A 19,909-nucleotide genomic window follows, 5' to 3' on the forward strand; every position below is an offset into this window, starting at 1 on the left:
CCTTTTTGATAGATTCCCTTTAGTTTAGTGTGCCTGCTTAACCATTTAAGACTTGTATTTTGTTCTAGTGAAGTATATTTTGCACTCCAATGAGTGGAAGGTTGCATTACGTTTTTTGAAGATATTCTGAAGTCTAACCCTAACCTTGCGAAAGCCCTAAGCTAGGGTTAGGGTTAGGATTCCTGTAAATTTAGACAATTTTTGATATCATAGCTGTGTTTTAGGACAGAAATTATATTTAGAAAAGGTGTTATTTCAGTGATATCTGCAGAATTTTTTTTCTCTATATATAGCAATCTGTACTGCATTGGTCAAAAGGGGACTATAGCCTAAATTGCCTTAAGGACAAAAGTTTGACATAAAGTGCTAATGCTGCTCAAACTCTTGGATTTCGCATTGAATGCACATGCATATGAACACATAAAGCCCACCTTTTGGGGCTATTCCTGTCTCTTACTCAGTTAAGCCTGAAACCACGCTCATTGAGATCACTATCCAATACAACATTTCTGATAGTAGCATACATGTCCAAAAATGGAATTTTGCCGTTCTTGATAGATTCCCTTTAGTTTAGTGTGCCTGCTTAACCATTTAAGACTTGTATTTTGTTCTAGTGAAGTATATTTTGCACTCCAATGAGTGGAAGGTTGCATTACGTTTTTTGAAGATATTCTGAAGTCTAACCCTAACCTTGCGAAAGCCCTAAGCTAGGGTTAGGGTTAGGATTCCTGTAAATGTAGACAATTTTTGATGTCATAGCTGTGTTTTAGGACAGAAATTATATTTAGGAATGTTGTTATTTCAGTGATATCTGCAGAATTTTTTTTCTCCATATATTGCAATCTGTACTGCATTGATCAAAAGGGGACTATAGCGTAAATTGCCTTAAGGATAAAAGTTTGACATAAAGTGCTAATGCTGCTCAAACTCTTGGCTTTGGCATTGAATGCACATGCATATGAACACATAAAGCCCACCTTTTGGGGCTATTCCTGTCTCTTACTCAGTTAAGCCTGAAACCACGCCCATTGAGATCACTATCTAATGCAACATTTCTGATAGTAGCATACATGTCTAACAATGGAATTTGACCTTTGTTGATAGATTCTCTTTAGTTTAGTGTGCCTGCTTAACCATTTAAGACAGATATTTTGTTCCAGTGAAGTATATTTTGCACTCCAATGAGTGGAAGGTTGCATGAAGTTTTTGAAGAAATTCTGAAGTCTAACCCTAACCTTGCGTAAGCCCTAAGCTAGGGTTAGGGTTAGGATTCCTGTAAATGTAGACAATTTTTGATGTCATAGCTGTGTTTTAGGACAGAAATTATATTTAGGAATGGTGTTATTTCAGTGATTTCTGCAGAATTTTTTTTTTCTCCATATATTGCAATTTGCACTGCATTGGTCCCAAGGGGACTATAGCGTTAATTGCCTTAAGGATCTAATACAACATTTCTAATAGTAGAATATTTGACCAAAAATAGAATTTTACCCCTGTTGATATTTTTTATCTCTTTTTCAGAGGTGACATGACCAAGAAGGAAAAAATACAATATAAAATCAGAATACAGTGCATTTATATATTGACATTAGTGATAAAAGCATTAATACAACACCAACATCCTATTATAGTAATATCTTTGTTCATCTTGTGATAAACTACTACAGCTACTAAATTTGATTGTAATGGAAATGTCCTATGGTAAATTAACATATAAACTTGATGTGATGGAAAGAGCTATTCTCAGGATAATACAAAATAATCACTGACTACACATTGTATAATAAAAGCTAATCATATGTTTTGAAACTGTACTGACAGTAACAATTGTTCAGAGGAATTCTACAAGGCATAGTAATTACTGTACATGACCAGGATATTAACATGTAACACATGTTATCAGATTGTATTATTATGGAATAAATGTCTCTGGAATGTTACCAAATAATTAGTAGCCTAGAACTGATCTACAGGAAATGTTCTATGTTGTAACAGTTTAGTACAGAGACAAAAAAACATAGGGTAATCACTCATATTAATAAAAGAACTCACGTGTGTAAAATATCCCAAAATACAGGATGTTGTATTTTCCTCTTCTGACAGTAGCATATTACTTTTTCATGAAGATAGCAGATACAGCCCCACATATATATCAAAAATACTACAACAAAAAATACATGATTAAGACTCCTAATAATCAGTTCATCAGACTCCAGTATTGATTATAACACTGATGAAAACATATTGGAGTCCTGGTTCCCCATGCAACATCTAGTTCACTAATTTACTTGGTGATGTTTCAGCATGCAGTAGTTTTCTCACAAGTTGTGATATTGATTCTATGCCTTTGGTTCAGTGGTGTGTTGCAGGCATAATTGCACTTTATTCTCATCCCATGGTCTGCAGACCCTTGAGACTGTGGGAATGAGCACATTAGCCAGATCTACTCTTGCTTTCAGCAGTACAACCAAGGAGTATATACCAGAACCTGTGTGAGTTCAGTGACACCACTTCCTGTTGGGTTTTTTTTCCGCATTAATTATTTCAACAGTATTTACTAGTTTTTAGACAGATTCGAGATATGAGTGCAGTGTTGATTAGACAGAAACAGTGAGTGTTTCTTTGGCCAAGAAAGGCTGTATGTTGCCATATGCCTCATGATTGGATGGATGAGCAGAACCAACCCTAAAGCTGGCCCCAGGTACTTTACACAGGACACCTGGAGCATCACCTTTGAATTATTCAACAAAGAATTCAGCCCTGTAAACAGAATGAAGACACAAACAAAAATGTCTGTCCTTCTGCTTAATTCACTGTCACAAAAATGCTGCTTCAGCAAGATCCTTATTTTATATGCTTTTGCTTTTTTCTGTATTACTGTCAATCAGAAGAACTTAAATTTGTTCAGCTTGACGGTTTGTGGTGAACTAAATATTCTTCAAAATCATGTCACATTCATTCAACGCTTAATATGTAGTTGCGGAGCTGTAGTATGACTGTTTGTTTGCTGAGTGACACTGAGTACACCCGGAAGTTGCCTGGATAATGAAATATATCGTTCCTTTTAATTGAGTTATAACACCTGCCAGATTGTAAGAGCTGAAAAAGATGGTCAGTAGCAGTAGCCTGACAAATACTCCATTCACTATGCAGTGTAGCAGGAGATGGAGTATCCCTGCCTATGACTTCATATGCTGACTTGGCATTTTTAGGTCATAATAATTTTCTGATGTACAGTATTACCCAAACCATGTGGTAGTACAACATATAAGAATATTCTCATTACTCTCAGTAAAGGCTTGATAAAGTATATCCTGTTACACACCAAAATGTTTCTCCTGTCAGGTATGCTTTTTTAAAAATAATAGTATTAACACTATCATTGTGTTGAGAAACTTTTATGATTAACCCTTCTGTACACCGTGATCCCATAAGGGATTAGTGATCAATTAACCATTAAAAATGAGAACTGTTTGATAGACTGAATGGTCTCCTCTTTCTCAAGCTTTTTTGTCTGCTTATGGTCTGTTATACTACAGGAGTTTTCCTTCAGTTGTCAGCGAATTCTTTTTTCTCCTTTCTAACCTAGTTAGCGCTATAAAATAATCTCAGGTTATATCGACAAACATGATTTTTGTCCACATCGATTGAGAATAAACTAATGCAATTTCACGTTACTAACACACCTTTTCAAATGGGATATTTAAAATAATAATAACTTTTGATTTTTGTAATTAGTAATAACCTTTATATAGTACCTATCATTGTACATCAGCACAAGACAAAAACCTATGTAATGAAAGAGACAGGTACGCATAAATTAATACAGTCAATTAGATAGAATTAAGGGCTAGAGTATAAAAATGAGTTTTAAGACTTAAGAGTTTGATGTGCAGACTGACTTGCAAGACATGATATTGCTAGGAGATCATTCCACAGTGTCAGAGCAACAGAACAGAAAGCACAGACTATCTGTGTTCACAGCTCATTATGGGGAATTAAAAGAAGAGTGCAAATTATGGGTGGGTTGAAGTTCATTGAACGTCAGGAGCTAAACTGTTAAGCTCTTGAAGGTGAACAGCAGTATTAGGAGTCTAGGGTCCAGTTTTGAAGTGGAGTTTTTCCAAAAACTTTAATAACTAATCTAAGCACATTTCTAGAGTTAATAAGAGTCAATACACATACCTGTAGCTTCTATCTTGACAGAAATCAGATTTAAAGTTTTTGTTGTATTGTTTTTAACATAATCTAAGCAGTGTAACCCGCATTTACACTGGTGGATAGTGTTTAATTAGTGTCATGTTTTGAGCAAAAATACATGTAACTGTCGTCATTATATAAATGAATGCCGATACATGCAAAGACTGTGACCCAGTTGTAACATATACTGTATACTAAAAAGTACTGGAGCAAAAACAGAACGTTGAAGAGCATTCAATGTGACCAACTTTGTTGAGGAGAAACAGCAACCGATTTGAACAAAGTGTTTTCTGTCATTTAAATACGGTTTCCATCATGCCAAAGAAGTTCCAGTAATACTATTATTTCTAATTTAAGAAGATTGTACTTGATCAGATGATCAAGTAAGGACCATTTGTATTACAAAACAAATCTAGGAGTCATTAACAGATCGCTAGTTACCCTAACAACAGCTGTTTGTGTACTATATATTAATTTGACTTTGAGTGGGGAAAAAAAAAACTCAGTTTCCAAAAAGGTGAGGTTTTAATTGAAAATGAACAGTTATGTATATATTCTACAGTATATTGCGTAAAGTGTACTAATTTTTCCTGATCAAACATGTTATAGACATAACTGTTATCTTAATGCAAAAGCAATCAAATACAAATAGTAGTTCCTTGCAACTATTTAATTTGTATGTGAAACTGTACATACTATAGCTATATGGACATGTGCACTAGATTTTTCATGTTTATATGATGACAGTTTTAGAATACGGTGATATACATTTAAAAGGCTGTTGGTGGGAGTGGTAGTATTTTAAGAGTAAATTATTCATATTTATTTCAGATTAAACAAAAATAAAGTGAAGAAAGGACACATGTAAGGCTGTTAGAGTAAAAATATCTAAAGTAAGATAGTAAATCTTGTTGGATTTGCTGGTGATGTAGCAGTTGCATTAATTCTGGATTACAATATTTAGGCTAAATATGGTTCACTGTAATATGTTTCTATCGCCTCACAGAAGTAAAGAATACAGGTTATGAAACCATTAGTTTTCAACCCTAGTTTGTGGTACTTGTTGTAAAGGCACTGGTGATATACCTCAGCAAAACTTGATGTCAGAGACTTCTGACTTCATCTGCAGTTAATTTGTTTTGCAGCATTGTTATGAATCACTGTGGCTCATTGTAACTGATGTACAGTATGTTTTGAGAGTGCTCCACAGGTTTTTTAGAAAAATCTATTTTAATGAAACTAAACTTTGCCATCTACTGTAGAGAGAAACTGCTGTGATATAAGGAAGCATTGCTCAAGGATATTCATCAACATAATAATCTCTTCATTTCAAGAGGCACAGAAGTAGCCTTTGCAACTAGTAAGCAAGTGAGCTTTTTGGTTTTATGAATTGAACAGCTCATATCTTCTGACAGATCATAAATCAGTTTTACAGGGTTTCAAGAACAAATCCCAGAACTCTTTATATATATATATTACTGTGCATTAAGCAAAGTGAATATTCCATTAATGCTCTGTGAAGTACTGTGGACTGTTACTGTCATTTGCAGAAAAGGCCACCCCTGCATTTTTGTAATTTCCCAATACTCACTACAGATTTTTTTTCCTTCTTTTACCTAATTGTACTGTCTTCTTTCTTTCCAGAAGTATTTATTTTAAATGTCTTTTTTTAATATAAATATATCTTCTGATGGTATGTTTTATCTGCAATAATTGAGATTCTAAACAATGACAAAAGTTTGTCCAGGCAGTTCATCAGAGAAATTTTATTTCACCCCCATGGAGTAAATTTGAAATGTACTATTACCCATATACAAATACAGTGTACCTCTCAATACATACAGTAACTATATACTGTAACACACAAACGAATACCACATGAATTCAGGGCTAAGCTGGAATAGTTGTGAGGAGAGGTAATGTCAAAGACATGTGTAAGGGAGCTGAAAGATGGGATGAGGCAACAGAGCTTAACTGATGTTATACAGTGATTTAATGTAATGGTGGCTACTAAGCTTCATAATACAAACATAGAGTTCCTCCCAGTTTTTAGACAGTTAGCCATGCAGAGGACTGATGAAGTCATTCTTTGGTATGTCTTAAACTGAGGTCCTTTCTACTTAGATATTGAATCTCTTCGCATTGTTTCTAAATGTAGGTTTCTTAACACCGGTGTCTCGGCTAATTCTAATGTGAGGTTGCTCAGTCTTCCCAAACCTAAAATTCCCCTTTAATTCAATTATTCTCCACTTGATCTGTAGTGGTGCTGCTGTCCCATCAAAGCAATTGTAGAGTATGTTACCCAGGTGGGCAATTTCACTTTAGTGGTAGATGAAGTGGATCCCTCCTATATGGAAAGCACTTTAGGATGGAAGGTGTGCATGGTGAATGCAATTAGGAATATGAACGCAATAATAATTATAATTAAATTATATTTTTCTTTTGGCTAATTCACAGTATTTATCTTGTGGTTGATTGTAAAGAAAATTGATTTTTATAACTTGTCTTGAAATTTGAGGATAGTTCCTGTCTGATCTTCTTGTGTTGACATTGTTTTAATTCCAATATATGAAGTTTCTCTTTATTATCTGCATGCACAGTGAAAAACACTACTTAAGTAGAGAACATTTGGAAATATGCAACAGCTTTTGAGTTTTTATGTCCTTTACAGAATAGTCTGTATATGTGCAGAAGTGACACAAAAACAGACAACACAAAGAAGTGTGGGATTGAATATGCATAGAGTAGCCTAAAAAAGAAGAGTTTTGTGCTTTCATTACAAGATTAAGATTAGAAAGTTCGTGTGAGAAACATGATCATAGCTGGACAAAAGAAATACTGAAGACTCCCTGGAAGACAGGATGATGAAATCAAGACATTTTCTGAAACACATTGTGGAAGAACATTGGCAATGGTTATTTATGTTCAGTATTGCTAATATGCAGTCTCACGCCATGCCTGACACCTCCACAGACTAAGTCCAGGAGTGGATTTCAGATTTTTTAGTGGAGAATTGTTGGAGGGTAGCTTCCTGCAAATCAGTTTCATACCAGAAACCAAAATGATATGTATGGAATTTCCTCACCTCAATCCTATTATAAATTTCATGTTTGCTGTTGCTGTTACCACCACATGCAGAGCCAAAGATGACAAATGGGAGTCTGGTAGGAAATATACTGAGGTTTATTAGCCCTGAGGACCAAGGGAGAGGTCTGGGGAGAGATAATAGCTGCCAAAGTGAGCAGCTTCTGAGATGATTACTGCACAGAACTCCCTTATGATGGATGAGAAAGGCAGTCTGAGAAGACACTTTCGATTTATTTTGGGTTTTAGATTAATGAATATTTTTGTCACTGCTCCCTTTTCAGGTGAGTGCAGCTGTCATGAAGGATACTCCCCTGACCCAGTGCACAAACACCTCTGTGTTCGGAGCGATTGGGGTCGAAACGAAGGGTAAGCACTTGAGGCCTTGTGACCTTTCTGTTAGAAAGAGACACCCATGTCTCTTTTATAAAGTGCCAAGTGAGAGTGAACTGGCATCATAAAAAAAAAAATCCCAAGGATTGCTTTAGAAAAATGTATAATTGTAATTAATTAATAATCAGATCATCAGTGGATCCATTTATTTTTGATGATGTAGTTCTATAATGTTTTTTGAACAAACAATTCACTCTGGAAGACCTGAATACAGATTATCCCATCCAAAGGCCTAACACACAGTGTAGGTTTGTTTGAACATTCCTCACCCCCTCCTGCTGTACACTGGGTTATTATTAACATACTGTACACCACAAGGCACTGCCCTTTCTCACAGTAGATAAGATATATTCAACTGGTCTAATACACACACGATCTGGAATGCTTCACCGCTTCCCAGGTGTCCTTTTGCATTTGAATGATATTCTTAAATAAATAAGCATCATTCAGCAAACATACTTGTTTACTGAGTACATCTATTTCTTTAACTTAATTAGTTCATGTGTTTATCCAGTACAATTTCATGTCAAAATAATGAAGCACCTTGCACAAAACCTCAGTAGCAGTGGACCCTCAATCTTCCAGTTAAAAGTCCTATCCAATACTCCACACTACTGTCAGTGTGATGGCACAACTGATCATACAGGTACGTTGTTTCTCGCGGACACCTCAAATCAATATCTTTGAGGAAGTTTCTACTTTGACATGAATTTAAGTTTTGTTTCTTAGGTAATTAGAAATCCATTTTTCTTTCTGTTTCTGGGTGGTTAGGCAGTTGAGTAAGTAAAAAGACACATTCCATCATGTGTCATATGATATGAAAACATATAAAGGTGCAGCCATCTGGAATGTTCATCAAAATGTGTATTGGTTGAAAGTGCATCGCAGTATACTATGGTTCTGTACAGGATGCCAAATTCAACACTGCACTGCTTTTAGAAGATCAGTAGGTGCCACTAATGTAGCCTTAGATGTTACTGAAATGGTGGTTTAATCTTTTTTCTTAGTCTAATAAATATTTGTTGAAAATATAGAAACAAATAAACTACACAGCCAAGCTACTATTTTAAAATCTAATGTGGCTATAAAGTTTTTTTTTCTGTAAAGGGGATTATATGTCATGAATGGAGATTGGATCATACTTTAGTTTTATAATATGCCTGGTTTCACAGAAATTCTCAGAATAACAATGATTTTTATGGCGTGACTATAAAATAATAAAAAAAATGAAATTGTTCAATTGTTAATTTACTCTGCAGTGAATCCTTAAAGGATTTGAGCTGCATGTGGTTGTCAGATAACTTGGTAAAGTGTTAAATCTTTATTAACTATAGTATTAGCATGATTCTTGAAGAACTGTCTTCCTCTAAATGCCATTAGTTACACCTCTGTTTTGCAAGTGATCATTAAAATTATGGAAAAAAACATTTCAAGTGCTGCATACTGTACCTCTACAGCAATTTGCAATTAACAATTAAATAATTAACAATTTAAATATACTGATATATAGTGCAGTAGTATAGCTAAAATGTGGCTTTCAGTAAATGACAAAATCATTCAAATCACTACTCAAAACATTTATTTTAATCTGGCCTCTTTTTCTTTTTTACACATTTATTTGCTTTTAAATATGATATGTTTTTAAAGACACAATGCACATTTTTATCATTACAATTTAAAGTAAAATTGGTTCTGATTTAGTTTTCTAATTTTTATACAAAATTTCTAATATTTGTGTATACTGTATGTAATTAAAACAATGATTGTGTTAGAGTTATACAGTAACATCCTATTTATAACTGTGGTACCAACATAGTAACAACATCCTCTCTCAACAATGTAATCATTGTAGATAAAATTGTTTGTCTGTTACAGTATAATTAGCATACTATGTATGATTACATACATTTACAGTATGGTTAGCACATTGAATCCTTTCACTTTGTTACATATTCGTTGTAGTATGCTATTATGCTCTTTCTGTTGACAGGTTCAAGTGATGCATCTTCCAAGTAACCTTTACTCCTTGTGTGTTGCAGTCCCTGGCCGTATACAACCCTAGAGCGAGGTTATGACCTGGTGACAGGAGAGCAGGCGCCAGAGAAGATATTCAGGTGTGTTAGTGGGAAGTGAATATACTATATATATACATTTTTTACTCTTTTGAATGTCAGGACTTTCTTCCTGCCCTATATAAATAGTGTACATTTTACTCAGCACACAATTTTCTGAAGACATACAAGTAAATAGCCAAAAGTGATTTACAGGTGAAGACCTCAGGATTTCTTATTGGGAGGATCATGACAGCTTCTAGCTCTCTCGTTGACAGTGACATACTTTTTGACATGTCATGTTATGTGGACAAAGCACTTCACACATATGAGGGGACCCACTTCAGCCACTATTAAAGTGCAGCATTGATTTTTCTCTGTAACATGCAGTGACATTTAACATCTTTGATCCATAAAGGTAATCAGTTTGAGCATTCAGTGTTTGCTTAAAATATTCACTTAAAAATATGTGGACATAATTTGTAATTTAATAAAATAGAACATCACTGGATACTTTTGCAAGGTACTGCAACAATGTAGTGCAAAACAAAGTTCAATCATGTTTATGATTTATGAAAGTATTCGAAGTATGTACATTATTGAGTTATATAAAATAAAATTAACAAAGGAGAGGGCAGCTCACAGTACCAATGCTGTATAAGTACTGATCTTGTGCGTATCACATTTCATACTAATGTTAACTATGTAATTGTGAAGGTTCAATGATTTCCTGTTTATTTTTTCCTTATTAGTTCGTTTTTCATTCAGTATCTTTCACTTTAGGTCATATTATTATATTTACCAAAAAACATGCTGTTCTATTCTTAGCTCAATACTTTTATGGTAAAGACAAAGCTTGAATTATAGAACCAATTCATTAAAAAAAAATATCTACACACAATCAAGACAGTTAAAGGTTTGGTTCACAATGCAGTTACAGGTATTCATCTTTACTTCATGGCATTACAAATGACCACTTTTAGTGTACTATAAAGTTAATCTAATCTAATGACAGCATTCTGTCCGCAAGCTAACTCTGCCTTGTACTGTATCTATTTGATTGGTACAAGAGTCCATTTTTGTTTCTTTTCTTTTGTTCCAGGCCCTAGTTTTGGTTCTGACACAGTATAGCTTCTAGGGGGATTTCAAAACTCTTACCGAGCTTGCCACAAATTGGCACGTCTTTGTCTTTTTTATTTAAATCCTGAATGGTTTGATAAACTATCAACATTTAACATGCTATTGAATCTATCAGCATAACTCAGTGCTATATTCTGTTTTTAGGTCTTTATTTAAAGATTTGTTATTTTTTGAGACAGGTTAATGTACTCAACTGCTTTTTCTCCATGGAAATAGGTGACAGATTTATACCCAGGCAATTACTGTACTACACAACCTAGTAATGTGTACAAAAGAAATTTATGGAAACACGAAAAGCACTTGGATGAAGTTACAGTGTGAAGGTAAATTATGAAGAGCAATAGGAAAGCATATGAAGAGTATACTTTCAGTTGTTCAGAAATTCTTAGCACTGGAACATTCACAAAATTACATACATTTTACTGCAGTTACTACATGCTTGAAGATGTCTGTACATTCTGTAAACATTTTTTTCAATTGCATTTGATGGACAATTTGAAGTTTTCATATAGGAAAAAAAAACAGGTCTTTACTCGAGCAATCAGGGAACAGTTCCTTCCTCATCTGTCATGAATACAGAGCCTCTAACAGCTATCTATTCCTGTTAATTTCTTAAGCATATTAAATATATTTAAAAAAAACTCTGCCAACACCTTAATATTGCACATAGTGAAGGCATAAGGTTTAGATTCGAAAATATGTGTGCCTACTTTCTAAGCTTTGTTTAATGCAGATAAAGTGTGATGTTTGTACTGTGTATCATGTAGAAAAAAGATACATGTACTTTGCATAGTAAGTAAGATTACATTTTTACCATAGTACTACCAGTTTATATATTGTATAACTGATAAGTCATGGGCACAATAGCATAACTGTTTTAGTATGGAGATGTTTAGGAAAATATTTTTTCACTCTACATATTACTAAATGATTTGTAAGGAATTTGTAAGGAAAATCAAACATATAAACATTTGCATTCTCATTATTTTATAGTGATTTAAGTACATTAACATTTTGAATACAGTGCCCAGATGGGTTTTTCAGACTTTTTCACGTTTCTGATTAGATAGGTCAGATGAAGATGCTGCACTGTGTATAGTAGATAAATCTGTCCAATTGCTCATTGCAACAGCCAAATGTTGTGAAACATCAAGGTTATTGTCCTCATGATCCTGACATATTGCCTCATATATCTGTTAAGGATTGGCTTTCTCTGCAAAAAAATGAATTCCTCTGTTCCTTTTCTATCTTTGAGCAAAATGGCAAAATGTTAATCTTTACATCTGTAGTGGGTATTCACAAGAATCACACACCACCCACCTAGTGCAGAAGGTGTTTTGTGAGCCTCTAGTAATAAACTGAAGGTTAGTCTCCCTTGCTTCACAAGGTCCTAGCAGATCAAGGCCAGACATCTCCTCAGAATGTAACCTGAGCTGTTTCTGTTCACCATGTGATGCACTCCCATGTGGATCTTCAGTAATCCTGATGTTGAGGCACATACAGTACAATATTACTCCCATTAATGTATTTAACATTTGTGTAGTTCTACATACTACACAAGATCCCCATCAATACCTAGAACAATTTTATAGATATCTAATCATATCTTATATAGAGTACAATATTACTAGTAGTAATAATAACATAGGAAGCTGCTAAGAAGGAAATGATTATCTCAAAGATATTAAAATGATAAATAAAAAGAAACACTGACAATTCTTTATCCATATTACCCCACACACACTTATAGGGGAATAGTCGTGACATTTATAGGCAGGTGTTTTCTTTGCTCCCTGTACTGTGAAGTAACATTACAATGAGTAATAGACAAAGCATGGCAGGAATGATAACAAAACAAAGATTTATTTACAGATACAAATACACACATGCTAGTATGAGTGTTGGTTATTTGCAAGAAATGTAAGTACCTAGGCCCTGCATTATATAGAACCTGGAAACCTCATCCCTGATAGTAATCCTTAGAATGGATCCTAAACAAAGCTTTTTCCCTACTCTAAATAGTGCATTAGCATGCAGCTCAGTTATTTATTTAGCCTGGTAGATACCACAAATAAAGAATATTTTCACAACTGTAACGCAAATGTCTCTTACCTAAATCATAAAATTGGTCTCTTCTGGGCACAAATTACCAGGCTTGTCTGTTAGTCTGACTTCCTCTTCTTCCTCTTCCATCCATTTTCAACTGCCTCTTTCTATTTAGGGACACAGGGAAGCCTGAGCCTACGTTGGCAAGCAAAGGGCGCAAGGCAGGCTATACCAAAAATGAGACATAATGATAGAAACATATCTAACTTGGGGCTCAAAGATTATGAGTCTCATGCTTTATGGACTGACCTAGTCAGATATCACTTAATACACAACCGTAATATTTTATACTGAGCCGGCGTCTTTAAGGCCGAAACAATGCAAAGCACTTGAAAGGACTTCATTTAATACGTGTGTAGCGGTGAGGCTTAATAATAAGGCAGAATTAAGTGTTTCTGAGCTTCCCAAATGAGGCCTCATTTCTCTGTTCATCTCTGTGGTGCAGCCACAGAGAAACCATTCATGCAAGGTGATTTAAGGTCCAAGGACAGCTCCCAAAGGGGGATGCATTTAGCTAAGCCTGGCTATCATGATCAATGGTCATCCATTGGTGCCTATCTGTCTAGGGAGTGCGAGTTGGACATCTGGATTGCATTCCTAAGTGTCAGGACTAAGTGACTCATATCTCACCTTGATCAACCAATCAGGGACTGGTAGGGCCGAGTAACCCACGTGGGACTCTGATGCCCATGGAACTTTCAGCCAATCAATGAGCTGAAGTTCCTCCAGGTAAAAACAGGCAACACAGAGAGCCTGAGTGATTCAACAAGATTCAGACAGATTCTAAAGGGAATTCAAAGGAGAATTCCAGGGCAGGACGGCCCAGGAGCAGAAGGCTCCCAAGGGCAGGACATTCTCGCAGCGCGCCTCCTGACCATCCTGAGACTCAGCCCGGACAACCACGGAACGGCCAGTGTGTCCGAGTGCCAGAACTTTCCTTTGTTCTAAGAGTCTAGAGTGGAGGTTGCCAGAGAGTAACCAGCAGCAGGCCTCCTGAACAGGTCGGAACTGTGGACAGCTGAATTACTATTCAGAACTAGCTCTTCATCATAAACGAACTGGTCCTCTTCCTGACTTGCTGGGACCCACAGTCATCTTTTCTCCTGTGCACAAACTTTGCTAGTTAAAGCCAACACTAACTAGCCGGACAGTGAGCATCAGCAGCGCACCGTCGCAAGCCGCACAGCACAGCCTGGCACGGAGCCAGAGAGCGCGGATTGGACAGCAACAGCCTGCAACTGTTTCTTTGTGCCCGCAGGAGATCTGAATCCCCAAAGATTGGATGAGTATTCAACTTCAATGCATTACAGCTCGAGAATTCAATTGTTATCCCAACCAGTTGATATCGATTTAATTCCTAAGAGTTATGTACTTGTTTGAGTATCTAATGTAAAAGTTGTAACCAAGTTCACTTTACGAAACGGTCTTAATGAATGATATACTGAACGTATGTCCTCTTGATATGTGTAACTCTTTGTAACTGATCGAATATACCTTTTGTATTCTGATAACCCTCTCGATAAGATCTGTTAGATTTACATGCATATTTTATGTATTAATAAATGTATCCTCGTGTATTAGTACCTGTGTGTGTGCGTTGTTTGAGTTATATCGCATGGTTGGATTCTAAAGCCACCAAAAGAATCAACTTTGTGATTTACTGCTACAATTAATAATTGTCTCAGTAAATGCCCAAACCCTACAGAACTGGTGCCTTCAGAGAGCCACTTTTCTTACATATTTGGCGTCCCTGAACCGAGTTTTCCCTACACGTGTAATAAAAATAGAAAACATGCACATGATTGCAAATCAAGCAAAACTACAAGATGAAAAATAATTCAGTAAGATAATGCCACATTTTATTTTAAATGTGTTTTCAAATTATTTAGAAAATTCCAACTGAGGGTGAATCTCTGGTGAAAGGCGTTAAAGAGTTCCAACATCGGGGGATGCTGTAACAAATAGCAGCTTTTTGCTTCCTTTCATCTGCAGTCCATTCCAGGAATACACAACATAAACCAGAATTAAGACTTTTTAATGTATGCACGGGCTGATAAAAAGTAGACAGACCTTTCAGTTATAGAGTTGGAACCTATACCATTCAGTGCTTTAAATGCGACAGAGTTTTAGAATTTCAGAATTATATACTGGCAGGCAATGCAGTGATACCCACACAGGAGTGAAAATCCCCTTTGGTCTTTTTTGTTAACATTCTAACATTTCCATTCTGCTTTAAGTTCTTATACAAACATTTCTTTTGGAGAAAAAATATTGGTGCATTTAAAGTGTGACAGAGCTAGACACCAGTCCTCTAGTGGTTATTACACAGAATCCAATGAGCTCCTTAACTCCTGTGGAAAGTATAAACCTAATGTAATACTCCATTCTCCACAGGACACTTGTGTATTTCATTATAACGGCCCTGTCAGTAATGGGGTTTATCTCATTTGAATTCAACCAAAATTATCTCTTACACACACACACTACTGTGTAATTTTGAAATAAAGCAAGACCAATAATATATTCTCCCCAGTCTTATACTAACGCTGTCTACATTTCTAATTGGAAAATATATTTTTGGGGGCTATATATAAAAATTAATACTCTTAGGATTTCTTTCAAGATTATTTTTTTCTAATCCAAACATGCTTATTGTGTTTAGATATGATTGTAAAACTAGGTATACAGCAAGAAAAAACTCATATTGGACACAGAAATGAAAATGATTTTTAATTTTCTATGTATTGTTCACGGTACTGTATCAGTGCATTAAGTACAAGGTTATTACAAAGTTAAATTATGCATCCATTTCCTTGAAACTCAGTGCATTTTAAAAATCTATTAATAAGCAGATTTAAATAGAGTACTTACCAGTTTTTAGTGAAAGCATTTTTTTTTGTAACAGCTATACAGTATTTGAACAGCTTTTATAACTTGATGTTAACTATAATGTCAGCAGTGTCAATTATTAAAAGTAATAATAGGAAAAACAGGAAATACTATAAAATGGTAGCTGTAAAAATGTTCACTCTAAGAAAGCCCCAGCAAATCAAGGAAAAAAGGAAGAGGGAGCAATGCATTTTACAATTGACTTCTGGGCTCTGTGCTTTAGCTTGGTGACCTCATTACTTATTTGTTTGCTCATATAGCTTTGAAATATTTATGGACATCAATGTCTTCACAGCAAGTTTTCATTATTATGCTGTAGTTATTGTTCCCTTTTCTTTCTAAGTGACTATTTTCATTATATTTTATATAATATATAATGTATATGTATATTGTACTAAAGTCATGTGCTTTAAACAGTCAGTAACTAAACCTGGCAGTGCCAACGTTTCAGAGAACAAACAAAACAGCATATAGATGCAGTTTAAATACTCTTAGTCAACATTTTCTTTTTATTCTTCACAACTTCTCATTTATTATTCAAATGCTGTTCCATTTTTTTGTTATGGTAATATTTGCTCATGTAAAATATGTCATATCCTAAAATTTGCAAAACTAGAAGTTTGACCTTCTCATTTTAAGGTCCAACACTGTGGGAAAATGTTCTTACTGTACTGTACTTAGTGTAACTTCCAAGTATACATTTTTTTACTATTCAAAAGTATTTTTATCTTCTGTCTGTACAGTTATGAGAACATAAAAGAATTCTGCTTTAAACAAAGTGTCATTCTACATTCTGCAGAGCAAAATGTCCTTGAGCTGTTTTCATTTGTAGGGAACTGAAAATTTCTGACTTATTTATTTGCATAATGTGATTTTTGGACTAGTTAAGATGTTCATAGTTTCAAACAATGTGCACAACTCTCATATGGCATTTTAGAGTTATTTATTTTTTACCTTCATAAAGAACAAGTAAAAAGAAAACAAAGTTATACAACTTATAATAATTGTAAAATAGAAAAATAATCAAAGACCCCACATTCCATTAATATTCTATAATATTTTTTCTAGAGAGCTCTAAGGACATTTACAAAACTGGAATTGCTTAAACGTCTAGTTATTTAAATTATAATAGTTATTTTGAAAGAATACTTTGGAAACAATAATTCAGACATGCGTTTATTAAGAGTGTATTATGTTGTTGAGTCAAGTTACTTATAAAAGCATTCCCATAATACATTGGAAGACCTTGTGCTTCCAGTCACTATGAGTTATAATTTGGTCCCTTATAAATTATGGTCCGTTTCATGTGAACTGACATCTTTTAGAAAATAAACTCTATAAATGAGACTCTGATGCCTATTTATGATGGGACACCTGTAACTGTACGTGGTTATTTATACCCTGTACATCTTTCCAATCCCAATGTACTTTGTGTGCTCTTTCAGGTCAACATACAGCCTTGGCCAAGGCTTGTGGCTTCCTGTCAGTAAGAGCTTTGTAGTTCCTCCAGTGGAGCTCTCTATCAACCCCCTGGCCAGCTGTAAGACTGATGTGCTAGTGACAGAGGATCCAGGTGATGTAAGGTGAGTCTGCAGCACTCCTAATTGTTTTACAGTTGTTCTGTGGGAAGTTCTAATCCCAAATTGTCGATAAATACATATGTAATCTTAAATGTCTGTTTCTATACATTCGCATTGCCTGACTGAATACATGGATTCAACAGTGATTTTTTGTGGTGGAATTATGACATGGCAGAGAAAATGACTCTTGAATCTACAGCCGCTGTAAAAAATGACTGATTTATTATCCACGATTTTAGCAGTTTTTGCTTTCTGTTCGGTTTAAGCCTGGCTTTTGAGTTTTACATTTAGCTGATATTGCCCTTAACAGTCTTTTTTTCTCCGTTGATATAGAGAAGCCGTTATATATGATTGCTTTGCCCAGCACTGATTTCTATATTAATTTACTTATATGTGCCCTTGGAAGACTATAGAATTTTTAGTGCTTGGTCTGAAGATGAGATTTTATAAACCAGAGATTCACATCTTTTTGGACAGTGGACCAGTCAGGTCAAAATATAAGAATAGTATGCAGACATCCCAGGTCCTCATGATTGATTGGACTCAGCCATGTAGTATATACCAACCAATACTACCTGTACTTGGAAAAATATAATTTACAGTAAGTAATGAGATTGGTGATGTTGTTTTGCAGACATCAGATTCTCAACATTATGTTCCATCAATGACCGTCTCAACTCAATTGGACATCTGGCTCATCATGAAGTTTACACTAATATTTAGTTTTCAGTGAGACAAGCACTAGACAAGCATTAGAAACTTTACAGCCTTGTCCGACAATGCTGGCTAATCAGAAGCAATTTAAAGCCAGACTTCGCTGTAATATTGATGGAAAAGCATGGCTTTAAAGCACTGTCACAGGATTGTTTTGCATGACTTCTTTGCTTTGTAGAATTCGGGCTTGAGAGGATGTCATCATTGGGGCTCGCAAATGAATTTCATATCCAGTTAAATTTGTGTTGGGTACTTACTGTACAGTATGTTGGGATTTTTTTTTTTAATTGTGGAGGTGCTCTCTGATGCTATGGTTCACACTACTTGGAGTCTCTTTTGTGACCAAATCTCTACTTTTTTGATAATACGGTAGCTTCTGTTTTTTTTTTCCCTGCAGGTGAAAGAATTTTCCTTATGTTAGAAAGTAGTTTATGGTGATCTAGGCCAATCTCGTCATATAGAGCTGCAAAGGTTTCCAAATTCAGAGGATGGAATTTGACATAATTGATAGTTTTAAGTATTCCCAGTTTTAGGTCTTCACTACAGTTTGTTCTCCACCCTCTTCCCTTTCTGTTGTTGTGCTGGGTTTCGTCTATTGATGCCTCACGATCGTTTTAGATTCTCGGGCTTTTTTCTCTTCAGCATGCCAGTTAAAAGTCTCTGGTCCAGTTAGGGATTCAAAAAGAGTGTTCCAAGCACGTCATGGCGAAACCCAAGAACATCCCTTCACACAGGCACCACAAAAAGCTTCCAACTATTTAATTTTAGAAAATGATATATTACACAAGGATGTTTGTCTGCAAATTACAATGTGAATAGAAATGTAATATTGTTTCGTGCCATTATTGATAAATTTGATATATGGACGAGGTACACATGATTATATTATGCTTACATTATGATGTTCATTATTACTATTTTTATCTCTGTGGATTATTGCCATTACCCTTCTAGCCACCAGTAATCTGGATACCACAGGTTGGAAACCACTGCAGTAGACTCCTGTCCTGGCTTTCTTGCATATATTGTCATTACGTTTGAGAATGTTATTACAATTCTGCCATCAAAATGAAAGGTGTCAGCGGGTTTTGCTCTGCCCAGCCTTCAAAAATCGTCTTCTCATGCAGTGTAGAACAGACTCTTCTTCCCAAATAGAGTTGTTCTTGGTATGTAGTTCTATTATGTAATGCTTTTCCAAAAGCCATATGAGACTAAAAGACTGACTTCAGTATTTAGATTATGTTTAATCTTCACAAATTGACTTTTCTAAGTTTTAAATTTGTTTAAAAATGTTTAAGTGGCATACCTTTAAAAGCCATTTTTTTTTATTTTCTTTTAATGGTATATAGAAATTTTTGTCATACAGCAATACTGGGCAGTTTTATAAAAGATGTAATGTGAAAGGTGTTAAAGTGGCCACAACAAATAATTTTACCGAAAGCTATTTATTTCTTTTCAGGAGTTATTAACAGTTTGATTAGATTTGTTGACAAAATTTAACACATTATGATGAATTGTTGAGAAAGAACTAAGGAGATGCTACACGTTATAGAGCTTGTAGATGTTGTTTTTTTCAAATGAATACAAACCTTATAGAATCTTGTAAGCTTTATTTACAAGCTTTGAAATACAAAATCTAAGTTTCGATATTTGACTTAGAAAAACAAGATAATTAAAATGCCTAAAAGTAGTTAATATACAGACCTAATGCTCCTAACAATTATGTTTGCAAAGGAGTGTGGGTGGCAACAC

General features: G+C 35.0%; 1 protein-coding gene across 4 annotated transcripts in view; it reads left to right on the forward strand.

Annotated features, from left to right (window-relative positions):
• The window catches only part of LOC102686174 (astrotactin-2), a 627,894-nt gene that overhangs the window by 304,013 nt on the left and 303,972 nt on the right, over positions 1-19,909 (forward strand). For all 4 annotated transcript variants that reach the window (XM_069183294.1, XM_015367152.2, XM_015367153.2 and 1 more), the window contains 3 exons: positions 7,569-7,653; positions 9,717-9,791; positions 17,309-17,446. In XM_069183294.1, the coding sequence (XP_069039395.1) occupies positions 7,569-7,653; positions 9,717-9,791; positions 17,309-17,446 (298 nt within the window). The remainder of the gene's footprint in view (positions 1-7,568; positions 7,654-9,716; positions 9,792-17,308; positions 17,447-19,909) is intronic.

This window comes from Lepisosteus oculatus, chromosome 24 (assembly GCF_040954835.1).
Source record: "Lepisosteus oculatus isolate fLepOcu1 chromosome 24, fLepOcu1.hap2, whole genome shotgun sequence".
In the NCBI taxonomy this organism is placed as follows: domain Eukaryota; kingdom Metazoa; phylum Chordata; class Actinopteri; order Semionotiformes; family Lepisosteidae; genus Lepisosteus; species Lepisosteus oculatus.